This window comes from Triticum urartu, chromosome 7A (assembly GCF_056163025.1).
Source record: "Triticum urartu cultivar PI428250 chromosome 7A, HENAU_Tu73, whole genome shotgun sequence".
In the NCBI taxonomy this organism is placed as follows: Eukaryota; Viridiplantae; Streptophyta; class Magnoliopsida; order Poales; family Poaceae; genus Triticum; species Triticum urartu.
The window spans coordinates 30,113,759-30,128,415 of NC_141879.1; the positions used below are offsets into that span (position 1 = coordinate 30,113,759).

The 14,657-nt window shown below is 43.3% G+C and overlaps 1 protein-coding gene across 1 annotated transcript; it reads left to right on the forward strand.

The window, feature by feature from the left end:
• Positions 1-1,387: 1,387 nt before the first annotated feature.
• On the forward strand, positions 1,388-14,155 carry LOC125525325 (disease resistance protein RPM1). Its single transcript, XM_087531624.1, has 5 exons — positions 1,388-1,457; positions 2,222-2,235; positions 2,680-3,912; positions 12,576-13,752; positions 13,861-14,155. The coding sequence occupies exons 1-4, from the start codon at positions 1,388-1,390 to the stop codon at positions 13,719-13,721; spliced, it is 2,463 nt and encodes an 820-aa protein (XP_087387750.1). The 3' UTR covers positions 13,722-13,752; positions 13,861-14,155.
• Positions 14,156-14,657: the final 502 nt, after the last annotated feature.

Sequence of the window (14,657 nt, forward strand, 5' to 3'; positions counted from 1 at the left end):
CGAAACTAAAAAACTTGACATGATGCCTTGCATTTGTCGTACAAGTTCATGGTAAAAAAATAGGGTCATTTAAAGGATGTCGGGAAACAACGTGCTCTGAGGCGAAGCCTTCTAGCCTAACCGAACACCATCCATTAAACATTGTCTATGTTTGGACATTCTTTAAATGACCCCAACTTTTGTAAGCATGTGGGCATCCCAATGGTTGGCATCCATGTTAGGTTTGAACGACTTCCGATGCCGTATGCAAGTGTCGCAAATATCGTGCCATTTATCGCTCTTTTTTTACCGAGAAAATTTCAGAAAATGCAAAATTTTGTCGAAAACCAAAATAACTTGGCATGCCTTGAATTGATCATACAAGGCCATGGAAATTTAGGCCATTTGAAGGATGTCGGGATACAGGGTGCTCTCAAGCGAAACCTTGTGGCCACCCGAACACCCTCCGTTGAATTTTATTTTTTTGCCATTCATGAAATGGTCTTAACTTTTGCTACCAGATGGGCATGCCCATGATAGGCATGTATGGCAGGTTTGACGTAAAAATATATTTAAAATTACTATCTAAAAAGGTAACCAAGTTTTAAAACAATAATAAATCAAAAAGAAGAAAAATGAATTAACATGAATAGAGAAATATAAAAGAAAAGAATGCTTAGGCTTTGGCCCAACTAGGCGACAACATCGCTCCTGTCAGGCGCCTATTAGGCCGGCCTAAGCATTCGCAGATTTTGAAAAGCACATCAGTTTTTAGAAAAATGTTCATGGATTTGAAAAAAATTATAGATTTTCAAAAAAAAAGTTTACCAAAGAAAGATGCAAAACAATGTTCCTGATTTTGGGAACCCCAGCTTGCCAGCTCGAAAAAACTTATGTGAAAAAAAAAGTTCATCAATCTTGAAAAAAATCACATGCTTTGAAGAAGGGTTCACAGATTTGTTTTTTAATAAGGATTCGAAACAAGTTCACAGATTTGGAAAATATTTCATAAATTTAATAAAAGTTCACGATTTTTAAAAAGAAAAGAAAAATGGAAAAAAGTAGAAAACAAAAAAAGGTTGAAACTCGGCAAAAAAAATTGGAAACCCACTGCGTATTATAAGTAAGATAAATAACGTGGTCTGTTGGTTATACCAATAAATGTCACAACTACTAACGTGGTCTGTTGGTTACCTTGTTGTATAGTCGAACGGGAGTTCTCTAGTTTTCACTGCTAAAAGGAACAAGGAGGATTTGAAGATCAAGTCCAGCCACTTGTCATCGGTTACAAGCTACCACGCGCTGAGTTATACCCATGTCTCCATAAGGACTCAGGATTTTCACGATTAAGCTTCAGTGACAAGAAGACCAGCCAAGCATCAAGTACCTTCTTTTCAAGATTGTTGTGATGGTTTCAGATTCAGAAGCGCAGAAGGTGGTTAACAAGACTAACCTGGGCCTAACCTACGAAGAGGAAGGTGTGTTGTCCTCCCCTAGTTTTCTGGCTATCTTAAGGTTGTACTCGGAAGAATCTCCTTCAGTTCAAATAAAAAGCATGTATGTTGTTTCTTGCAGCTATTTGTTTCTGCAATACATCTGATATATTAGATAGACAGTGAGGAAATAGAGAACTAAGTTACCTGGAACGATCACATTAGCGAACTATCCAAAAGCAGAGTTCTCATATTGGCGAGCTAGCTGGTATGGCAGATTGGTATTTTCAAACCTTGGGGGCATTTTAAGTGAGATATCCTATACAGAAACGATGCATGTATGAAAGGTCATTTCCCTGTCACTCGTTCTTGTCAGTTAGTAAAATTAAGTTTGCTACAGTTGACTACTTGACTACTTATTTGGGGGACTTTTAAGCTGAGATATCTCTATTTCGAAGCGGAGCATGCATGGTCAGTTATTTAGTATCACTCATTTTTTCTGGTCAATAACATTAAGTTTATCACATTCGACTATAGCACAGTCTCTAGTGCTTTAGAATTCTCATGGACCTGCCTGTCATAAGTACTATTTTGTTTGATTACGACATTACGTAAGTTAGAGTTAGATAAGTTAATTGTGAAATCATTATGAGTATTACTTTGGCATTGTGGTTTATGAGGATTACGTTGAGAGAAGATGTGTATTTCACCTTTCCATTGTGGTTTGAGATTTTTGAAATATTTTCACAAGTGCTTGTTACTAGCACAATGCATTAATAGTCAGGTTAATGTATCACATCATTTTGCAGTGGCCATTGCAATGGTATTGTGGAAAATATACAGCTAGACCACCACACAGTAGTGAAATATTGGCAATTCTCGGAAAATAATGGCGGAGATTGTGATTTTTCTGACCATTAAGAAGATTGGAATAGCCTTGGCGACTAGAGTGGTAGACCAGGCAAACACACAATTTGCGAAGTACAGGACACAACTGCTAGAGCTACAGGGCAACATGGGCCGTGTTGCCAGTGAGCTTCGCATAATGCATGATGTTCTCTGCCAAATGGGCATACAAAACCGCAACAATCAAGTGTATGAGGGCTGGTTGGAGGAGGCGAGGAAAGTAGCACATGTGATGGAGGATGTAGTGGATGAGTACCTGTGTCTAGTTGGTCGGGAACATGATATAGGATGTTGCTTTTACCTGAAGAAAGGATGCAAAAAGCCGAGATCTATGCTTTCTTTGAACCGGATAGCTTTCAAGGTGAAGGAAATAGAGAAAGACCTTTCACACTTGTCCGAGGTAAAAAACTGTTTTGTTCCAGTGACAATCAATGGGGATACTAGCAACTTGAATTATATTGTCAAGAGGTCCAAAGATCTAGCAAACTTCTCACGTTCCCTTGATGAAGATCTAGTGGGAGTGGATAAAAACAGAGAAAGACTTGAACAGTGGTTGGCAGGTGATGATTTGAAATGCTCAGTGATTGCGCTGCTTGGAATGGGAGGACTCGGTAAAACAGCTTTAGCTAGAAATGTCTACAAGAAGGAGAGAGAGAGATTCCAGTGCCATGCTTGGGTCTCCATCTCTCAAACGTATTCTAGAGAGGATGTCTTAAGGAATAGAAGTAAGGAACTTTCCAAAGATAATAAAGCCAACATTCTATCAAACACTACAGATATGGACATCACATGCCTTGAGGAGACATTGAACAAGTTTCTAGAACAACACAAGTATTTAATCATATTGGATGATATTTGGACTCCAGAAGCATTTGATGAAATGTCTAGGGTGCTTATTCATAATGATAAGGGCAGTATACTAATAATCACAACAAGAGAATGTGATGTTGCTGCACTGGCCTCTCGAGGACACATCTTAACATTGGAAGCTTTACCAGAAGACAAGGGATGGGATCTCTTTTGTAAGAAAGCCTTCCCAAGAGACACCAACCATGAATGTCCCGTGGAGTTGAAGTCTTGGTTTGAGCAAATAGTTAGCAAATGCAAACGCTTGCCTCTTGTTATTGTGTTAGTTGGTAGCCTCTTGCGTGTGCGTGAGAAAACTGTGGAAGAATGGAGAATAATAAATGGTCAGTTGAGTTGGGAGCTAAATAATAATTCGAGGCTCGATCAGATAAGGAATGTTTTACATCTGAGCTTCATCTACCTTCCAACACACTTGAAAAGTTGTTTCTTGTACTGCAGCTTATTTCCAGAAGACCATCTTCCCAAAAGGAAGGAACTTGTAAGGTTATGGATAGCTGAGGGGTTCATTGAGGGTAGGGGTGAAAGCACATTAGAAGAAGTGGCAGAAGGCTATTTGAAGGAGTTGATTGATAGGAACATGTTACAACTTGTTGAGAAGAACTCATTTGGTAGGATGAAAGAATTCAGAATGCATGATATCTTACGTAAATTGGCAGTTGACTTGTGCAAGAAGAACCGTTTTGGTGTTACATATGAGGATAATTGTGGGGGTTCTCTTGAGATGGATGTGTTGGAAATATGCCCTAGAGGCAATAATAAATTGGTTATTATTATATTTCCTTGTTCATGATAATTGTTTATTATCCATGCTAGAATTGTATTGATAGGAAACTCAGATACATGTGTGGATACATAGACAACACCATGTCCCTAGTAAGCCTCTAGTTGACTAGCTCGTTGATCAATAGATGGTTACGGTTTCCTGACCATGGACATTGGATGTCGTTGATAACGGGATCACATCATTAGGAGAATGATGTGATGGACAAGACCCAATCCTAAGCCTAGCACAAAGATCGTGTAGAAAATTGAGTATTGTGTAACTCCCGGATACCGTAGGAGTGCTTTTCTAATGTCAAGTATCATTTCCTTAGACCATGAGATTGTGTAACTCCCGGATACCGTAGGAGTGCTTTGGGTGTGCCAAACGTCACAACGTAACTGGGTGGCTATAAAGGTATACTACAGGTATCTCTGAAAGTATCTGTTGGGTTGGCACGAATCAAGACTGGGATTTGTCACTTCGTGTAAACGGAGAGGTATCTCCGGGCCCACTCGGTAGGACATCATCATAATGTGCACAATGTGATCAAGGAGTTGTTCACGGGATGATGTGTTACAGAACGAGTAAAGAGACTTGCCGGTAACGAGATTGAACAAGGTATCGGGATACCGACGATCGAATCTCGGGCAAGTATCATACCGCTAGACAAAGGGAATTGAATACGGGATTGATTGAATCCTCAACCTCGTGGTTCATCCGATGAGATCATCGTGGAGCATGTGGGAGCCAACATGGGTATCCAGATCCCGCTGTTGGTTATTGACCGGAGAGTTGTCTCGGTCATGTCTGCATGACTCCCGAACCCGTAGGGTCTACACACTTAAGGTTCGATGACGCTAGGGCTATAGGGAATAGATATATGTGGTTACCGAATGTTTTTCGGAGTCCCGGATGAGATCCCGGACGTCACGAGGAGTTCCGGAATGGTCCAGAGGTAAAGATTAATATATATAGAAAGTATGGTTTTGGCCACCGGAAGTGTTCCGGGCATCACCGGTAGTGTACCGGGACCACCGAAGGGGTCCGGGGGTCCACCATGTGGGGCCACCAGCCCCGGAGGCTTACATGGGCCAATAGTGGGAAGGGACCAGCCCCTAGGTGGGCTGGGGCGCCTCCCACCAAGGCCCAAGGCGTCCTCAAGAGGAGAGGCGGCAAACCCTAGGCGCAGATGGGCTCTAAGGCCCACCCTAGGTGCGCCCCCCTCTCTCTCCCCCTTGGCCGCCTCCCAGATGGGATCTGGGGGCTGCCGCCACCCCTAGGGAGGGAACCCTAGGTGGGGGCGCAGCCCCTCCCCTCCCCCTATATATACTTGAGCAAAGGGGCAGCCCAACACGCGATTCAATCTCCCTGTTGGCGCAGCCCTACCCCTCTCCCTCCTCGTCTTGCGGTGCTTGGCGAAGCCCTGCTGGAGTACCACGCTCCTCCACCACCACCACGCCGTCGTGCTGCTGCTGGATGGAGTCTTCCCCAACCTCTCCTTCTCCCCTTGCTGGATCAAGGCGTAGGAGACGTCACCGGGCTGTACGTGTGTTGAACACGGAGGTGCCGTCCGTTCGGCACTAGGATCATCGGTGATTTGGATCATGACGAGTACGACTCCATAAACCCCGTTCACTTGAACGCTTCCGCTTAGCGATCTACAAGGGTATGTAGATGCACTCTCCTTCCCCTCGTTGCTAGATTACTCCATAGATTGATCTTGGTGATGCGTAGAAAATTTTGAATTTCTGCTACGTTCCTCAACAGTGGCATCATGAGCTAGGTCTATGCGTAGTTTCTATGCACGAGTAGAATACAAAGCATTTGTGGGCGTCGATATTGTCAATTTACTTGCCGTTACTAGTCTTATCTTGATTCGGCGGCATCGTGGGATGAAGCGGCCCGGACCGACCTTACACGTACTCTTACGTGAGACTGGTTCCACCGATTGACATGCACTAGTTGCATAAGGTGGCTAGCGGGTGTCTGTCTCTCCCACTTTAGTCGGATCGGATTCGATGAAAAGGGTCCTTATGAAGGGTAAATAGAAATTGGCATATCACGTTGTGGTTTTGGCGTAGGTAAGAAACGTTCTTACTAGAAACCTATAGCAGCCACGTAAAAACTTGCAACAACAATTAGAGGATGTCTAACTTGTTTTTGCAGCATATGCCTTATGATGTGATATAGCCAAAAGGATGTGATGAATGATATATGTGATGTATGAGATTGATCATGTTCTTGTAATAGGAATCACGACTTGCATGTCGATGAGTATGACAACCGGCAGGAGCCATAGGAGTTGTCTTAATTTATTTATGACCTGCGTGTCAACTTAAACGTCATGTAATTACTTTACTTTATTGCTAAAGCGTTAGCCATAGTAGTAGAAGTAATAGATGACGAGACAACTTCAAGAAGACACGATGATGAAGATCATGATGATGGAGATCATGGTGTCATGCCGATGACAACGATGATCATGGAGCCCCGAAGATGGAGATCAAAAGGAGCAAAATGATATTGGCCATATCATGTCACTATTTGATTGCATGTGATGTTTATCATGTTTTACATCTTATTTGCTTAGAACGACGGTAGCTTAAATAAGATGATCCCTCACTAAAATTTCAAGAAAGGTGTTCCCCCTAACTATGCACCGTTGCGAAGGTTCGTCGTTTCGAAGCACCATGTGATGATCGGGTGTGATAGATTCTAATGTTCGAATACAACGGGTGTAAGCCAGATTTATACAACAAAAACACTTAGGTTGACTTGACGAGCCTAGCATGTACAGACATGGCCTCGGAACACGGAAGACCGAAAGGTCGAGCATGAGTCGTATAGAAGATACGATCAACATGAAGATGTTCACTGATGTTGACTAGTCCGTCTCACGTGATGATCGGACACGGCCTAGTTAACTCGGATCATGTTTCACTTAGATGACTAGAGGGATGTCTATCTGAGTGGGAGTTCATTAAATGAACTCAATTATCATGAACATAGTCTAAATTGTCTTTGCAAATATGTTGTAGATAAATAGCTCACGTTGTAGCTCCCTGTTTCAATACGTTCCTAGAGAAAGACCAAGTTGAAAGATATTGTAAGCAATGATGCGGACTAGGTCCGTAGTCCGAGGAGTGTCCTCACTGCTACACAGAAGGCTTACGTCTTTGATGCACCGCTCGATGTGTAAACCCCTACAACGTCGTCTATGGATGTTGTGAACACCTGACAGACACATCCTGATGACTACTTGATAGTTTAGTGCACCATACTTTACGGCTTAGAATCGGGATTCCAATGACGTTTTGAACGCCACAGAACATATCAGATGTTCCAAGAGCTGAAATTGGGATTTCAGGCTCATGCCCGTGTTGAGAGGTGTGAGACCTCTGACAAGTTCTTTTGCCAACAAGATGGAGGAGAATAGCTCAGCTAGTGAGCATGTGCTCAGAATGTCTGGGTGCTACAATCACTTAAATCAAGTGGGAGTTAAACTTCCAGATAAGATAGTGGTTGATAGAGTTCTCTAGCCACTATCACTAAGCTACTAGATCTTCGTGATGAACTATGACATGCAAGGGATGGAGTTGATCCCGGAGCTGTTCGCGGTGCTTAAGACCGCAAAAGGTAGAAATCAAGAAGGAGCATCAAGTGTTGATGGTTTAATAAGACCACTGGTTTCAAGAAGGGCAAGGGCTAGAAGGGAAACTTCATGGATGGCAAACCAGTTGCCGCTCCAGTAAAGGAACCCAAGGTTGAACCCAAACCCGAGACTAAGTGCTTCTATTGTAAAGGGGACGGTCACTGGTAGCGGAATTACCCCAAATGCATGGTAGATAAGAAGGCTGGCAACTTCAACAAAGTATATACGTGTTATTAATGTGTACCTCGCTAGTACTCTTGTAGCACCTGGGTATTGGATACCGGTTCAGTTGCTATTATTGGTGACTTGAAGCAAAGCTACGAACTAAACGGAGACTAGCTAAGGGCGAGGTGACGATGTGTGTTGGAAGTATTTCCAAAGTTGATGAGATCACCATCGCACGCTCCATCTGCCTTCGGGATTAGTATTGAACCTAGATAAATGTTATCAGGTGTCTACGTTGAGCATGGATATGATTAGATCATGTTCATTGCAATACGGTCATTCATTTAAGTTAGAGAATAATGGTTATTCTGTTTACATGAATGATACCTTTCATGGTCATGCACCCTATGTGAATGGTTCATTGAATCTCGGTCATGGTAATACACATGTTCACGCCAAAAGATGTAGAGTTAATAATGATAGTACCACTTTCTCATGGCACTGCCGCTTAGGTCATATTGGCGTAAGATGCATGAAGAAACTCCATGTCGATGGATGTTTGGAGTCACTTGATTTTGAATCGCTTGACACATGCGAGCCATGCCTCATGGGCAGGATGACTAAGACCCCGTTTTCAGGTACAATGAAACGGGCAAGTGACTTGTTGGAGATCATGCATGCTGATGCGTGTGATCCAATGAGAATTGAAGCGTGCGGTGGATATCGCTATTTTCTCATCTTCACTGACGATTTGAGTAGATATAGGTATATTTACTTAATGAAGCACAAGTCTGAAACGTTTGAAAAGTTCAAGCGATTTCAGAGTGAAGTTAAGAATCATCATAACAAGAAGATCAAATTCCTACGATCTGATCAATGAGAATATCTGAGTTATGAGTTTGGAAAACACTTAAGACATTGTGGAATTGTTTCACAGTTGAAGCCACCTGGAACACCACTGGGTTATGGTGTGTCCGGACATCGTAATCGAACCTTATGAGATATGGTGTGATCTATGATGTCTCTTATCAATCTACCGTTTTCATTTTGAGGTTATGCGTTAGAGACAACTGCATTCATTTTGGATAGAACACCATCTAAGTCCGTTGAGACGATGTCATAAGAACATTGGTTTGGCAAGAAACCAAAGTTGTCGTTTCTTAACGTTTGCGGATGCGATGCTTAAGGCTTCAGCCGGAGAAGCTCGAACCCAAAGCGGACAAACACATCTTCATAGGATACCCAAAGGTGACAGTAGGGTATACCTTCTATCTCAGATCCAAGGGAAAATTGTTTGTCGCTATGAACGGGTCCTTTCTCGAGAAGGAGTTTCTCTCGAAAGAATTGAGTGGGAGGAAGATAGAACCTGATGAGGTTGTTGAACCTTTATTTCAACCAGAAAGTGATGCAACACAGAAAGATGTTTTCTGTGGCACCTACGTCTGTTGAATAGGAAGTTAATGATAGTGATCATGAAGCTTCAAATCAAGTTGTTATCGAACATCGTAGGTTGACAAGGATATGTACTACTCCTGAGTGGTACGGTAATCCTGTCTAAGATATCATGTTGTTAGACAACAATGAACCTACGAGCTATGGAGAAGCGATGGTGGGCCCGTATTCCGACAAATGGTTAGAAGCCATGAAATCCGAGATTGGATCCATATATCAGAACAAAGTATGGACTTTGATGGACTTGCCCGATGATCGGCAAGCCATTGAGATAAATGGGTCTTTAAGAAGAAGACAGACGTGGGCGGTAATGTTACCATCTATGAAGCTCGACTTGTGGGAAAGAGTCTTTTCACAAGTTCAAGGAGTTGACTACGATGAGAATTTCTCACCCGTAGCGATGCTTAAGTCCGTCGGAATCATGTTAGCATTAGCTGTGTTTTTCAATTATGAAATCTGACAGATGGATGTCAAAACAAGTTTTTCTTACCAGTTTTCGTAAGAAAAAGTTGTATGTGATACAATAAAAGGTTTTGTCGATCCTAAGGATGCTAAAAGGCATGCTGGCTCCAGTGATCCTTCTATGGACTAGAGCAAGCATCTCGGAATCGGAATATATGCTTCGATGGAGTGATCAAAGCTTTTAGGTTTATACAATGTTTGCTAGAAACTTGTATTTACAAGAAAGTGAGTGGGAGCACTACAATATTTCTGATAAGTATATGTGGATGACATATTGTTGATCTGAAATAATGTAGAATTTCTGGAAAGCATAAACGGTTGTTTGAAGAGTAATTTTCAAAGGAAGACCTGGATAAAGCTGCTTACATACTGGGCATCAAGATCTATAGAGATAGATCAAGACGCCTGACGATACTTTCAAAGAACGCGCACCTTGACATGTTTTTGAAGGAGTTCAAAATAGATCAGTCAAAGAAGGGGTTCTTACCTGAGTTGTAAGGTGTGAAGTTGAGTAAGACTCAAAGCTTGACCACGGCAGAAGAAAGAGGAAGGACGAAGGTCGTCCCCTATGCTCTTGTCATAGGCTCTATACGGTATGCCATGCTGAGTACCGCACCTGATGTGTGCCTTGCCACATGTCTGGCAAGAGGGTACAAAGGTGATCTAGGAGTAGATCCCCGGATAGCGGTCAAAAATTATCCTTAGAGGAATAAGGAAATGTTTCTCGGTTATGGAGGTGATAAAGAGTTTGACATAAAGAGTTACGTCGATGCAAGCTTAACACCTATCCGGATAGCTCTTAGTAGAGATACCGGATACGTATAATGGAGCAACAATTTGGAATAGCTCCAAGTGAAACGTGGTAGCAGCATCTATGATATGACATAAAGTTTTGTGAAATACATAGGGATCTGAATATGGCAAGACCCGTTGACTACAACCTCTCTCACAAGCATAACATGATCAAACCTAGAACTCTTTGAGTGTTAATCACATAGTGATGTGAACTAGATCATTGAGTCTAGTAGACTCTTGGATGTTGGTCACATGGCGATGTGACCTGTGAGTGTTAATCACATGGCGATGTGAACTAGATTATTGACTCTAGTGCAAGTGGGAGACTGTTGGAAATATGCCCTAGAGGCAATAATAAATTGGTTATTATTATATTTCCTTGTTCATGATAATCGTTTATTATCCATGCTAGAATTGTATTGATAGGAAACTCAGATACATGTGTGGATACATAGACAACCCCATGTCCCTAGTAAGCCTCTAGTTGACTAGCTCGTTGATCAATAGATGGTTACGGTTTCCTGACCATGGACATTGGATGTCGTTGATAACGGGATCACATCATTAGGAAAATGATGTGATGGACAAGACCCAATCCTAAGCCTAGCACAAAGATCGTGTAGTTCGTATGCTAAAGCTTTTCTAATGTCAAGTATCATTTCCTTAGATCATGAGATTGTGCAACTCCCGGATACCGTAGGAGTGCTTTGGGTGTGCCAAACGTCACAACGTAACTGGGTGGCTATAAAGGTACACTACAGGTATCTCCGAAAGTATCTGTTGGGTTGGCACGAATCGAGACTGGGATTTGTCACTCCGTGTAAACGGAGAGGTATCTCTGGGCCCACTCGGTAGGACATCATCATAATGTGCACAATGTGATCAAGGAGTTGATCACGGGATGATGTGTTACAGAACGAGTAAAGAGACTTGCCGGTAACGAGATTGAACAAGGTATCGGGATACCGACGATCGAATCTCGGGCAAGTATCGTACCGCTAGACAAAGGGAATTGAATACGGGATTGATTGAATCCTCAACATCGTGGTTCATCCGATGAGATCATCGTGGAGCATGTGGGAGCCAACATGGGTATCCAGATCCCGTTGTTGGTTATTGGCCGGAGAGTTGTCTCGGTCATGTCTGCATGACTCCCGAACCCGTAGGGTCTACACACTTAAGGTTCGATGACGCTAGGGTTATAGGGAATAGATATACGTGGTTACCGAATATTGTTCGGAGTCCCGGATGAGATCCCGGACGTCACGAGGAGTTCCAGAATGGTCCGGAGGTAAAGATTAATATATAGGAAGTATGGTTTTGGCCACCGGAAGTGTTCCGGGCATCACCGGTAGTGTACCGGGACCACCGGAAGGGTCCGGGGGTCCACCAGGTGGGGCCACCAGCCCCGGAGGCTTACGTGGGCCAATAGTGGGAAGGGACCAGCCCCTAGGTGGACTGGGGCGCCTCCCACCAAGGCCCAAGGCGTCCTCAAGAGGAGAGGGGGCAAACCCTAGGCGCAGATGGGCTCTAAGGCCCACCCTAGGTGCGCCCCCCTCTCTCTCCCCCTTGGTCGCCTCCCAGATGGGATCTGGGGGCTGCCGCCACCCCTAGGGAGGGAACCCTAGGTGGGGGTGCAGCCCCTCCCCTCCCCCTATATATACTTGAGCAAAGGGGCAGCCCAACACGCGATTCAATCTCCCTGTTGGCGCAGCCCTACCCCTCTCCCTCCTCGTCTTGCGGTGCTTGGCGAAGCCCTGCTGGAGTACCACGCTCCTCCACCACCACCACGCCGTCGTGCTGCTGCTGGATGGAGTCTTCCCCAACCTCTCCTTCTCCCCTTGCTGGATCAAGGCGTAGGAGACGTCACCGGATTGTACGTGTGTTGAACACGGAGGTGCCGTCCGTTCGGCACTAGGATCATCGGTGATTTGGATCACGACGAGTACGACTCCATCAACCCCGTTCACTTGAACGCTTCCGCGTAGCGATCTACAAGGGTATGTAGATGCACTCTCCTTCCCCTCGTTGCTAGATTACTCCATAGATTGATCTTGGTGATGCGTAGAAAATTTTGAATTTCTGCTACGTTCCCCAACAGGATGGACATCGATTGGTAATGCACAAACTAAATAAGGGTGTTCAACAGTCATTTTCTAGTATACACCAACTTCGAACTTTCATTGCACTGGACAGTAGCATGCTATCACCCACTCTACTACCTCTTCTATGTAAGGAGTCAAGATACATGACAGTACTGGAATTAAGTGGTCTACCCATCGAGAAGATTCCAGATGCTACTGGAGATCTTTTTAATCTCCGCCATTTGGGTTTGCGTAATACAAAAGTGAAGATGCTCCCGAAGTCTGTTGAGAAGCTTTCAAATTTGTTGATATTGGACCTTTCTCGATCTGATATACATGAGTTGCCTAGTGGGATTGTGAAACTGAAGAAGCTTAGGCACTTATTAGCTGAGAAAACAATTGACCCATATTGGAGAGGGTTGCAATGTTGTCGTGGTGTGCGTGTTCCTAATGGTCTTGGAAATCTAATAAATTTGCAGACGCTACAAGCATTGGAATTACAGGATGAGTCTCTTAGACATTTAGGGGCGCTGAGGCAACTAAGAAGCTTGAGGTTATGGAATGTGAAGGGAATCTGCAGTGGACGCATCAGTGAGTCTTTGTTTCAGATGCAATCTTTGTCCGACTTATCCGTGAGTGCAAGAGATGAAAACGAGGTTCTATTGTTGAATGTCCTCCTGCCAAACCTGCAAAAGCTATGTTTGAGGGGCCGTCTAGCGGAAGGGGCGTTGGAGGAGTCTCCTCTCTTCCAAGCTGCTGGGGGACAGAACTTGCATGAATTAGTTCTGTCTTGGTCACAGTTGATAGAAGACCCCCTGCCATCTCTTTCTTGTTTGTCAAACTTAACATTTCTAGATTTCACCAAAGCATATAATGGAGAGCAGCTGGCATTTTTCACGGGGTGGTTTCCAAAGCTAAAGATTCTCTATCTAATAGACCTGCCTAATCTGAATCAGCTACAAATACAACAAGGTGCCATGGCAAGCCTGGAAAAAATATACTTGATCAACCTCAGCAGCTTGATGGAGGTCTCACCTGGCATTGAGTTCCTCGTGCCCCTACAGCGTCTAGTCTTCTACGAAATCAGCAATGAATTCTTGATGCTGTTGCGCCAATTTTCGGCAATTGAAGGGACACAATGGCAGCATACTCTCCGATGTTGACTTGCCATAGTGGTCGGCAATGTATACATACGTAAGCTATATCCACGCACCTGCCAACTAACTAGTACTACCACTACTCTGGTTTCCTCATCTCTAATCGTACAACTTCTAAAATGTTCGTATGTTGTTGGTTATGTAGGTCACCTGCTGGAAGGAAGAAACAAGCTTCACTACATGTACAACCAGTGTTTCCTCTGTTGCTGATCTACTATACCATCCGGGTTTCCTCTGATGTTTCAAGAAGCACTACGGAACCCTTTGCTGCTACTTCCACCTCCACCTACAAAAGCATCCTGCTACTATTGGTGTTGGTGTGCTTTTGCTTGTCATGATATTTGCCTATTGATTGTTTCAAGATGTGGCTTTTAAAACGCTTATTGTAAGACTGAGACTGGGTCGTGTTTTCATATTCAGGATGTTTGTATTTTGCATTACCTGTTTGCATTTGTGTGTGCTAGTTGTGAACTATTCCCTCTGTTCACAAATTGGATGTATATATTATAGACACGATTTAGCGTGTTTGTTCACTCATTTCAGTTTATATTGTTGAGTAACGTGATTGTATTAGGAAACATAGGTTAGACTAGGAAATATTCTGGCTTGCCTTGTACTTCAAGTAGATCAGGTACTCCTATATAAATGCCCACGAGGCTCAAACAGTATAATGAACTATTCCATCAATCCTCTCTCTCCCTTCTAATATGGTATCAGTCTAATCACAATCCAAACCCTAGCCGCTGTTGGAAATATGCCCTAGAGGCAATAATAAAAGCATTATTATTATATTTCCTTGTTCATGATAATTATATTTATTCATGCTATAATTGTGTTATTCGGAAATCGTAATACATGTGTGAATAATAGACACCAACATGTCCCTAGTAAGCCTCTAGTTGACTAGCTCGTTGATCAACAGATAGTCATGGTTTCCTGACT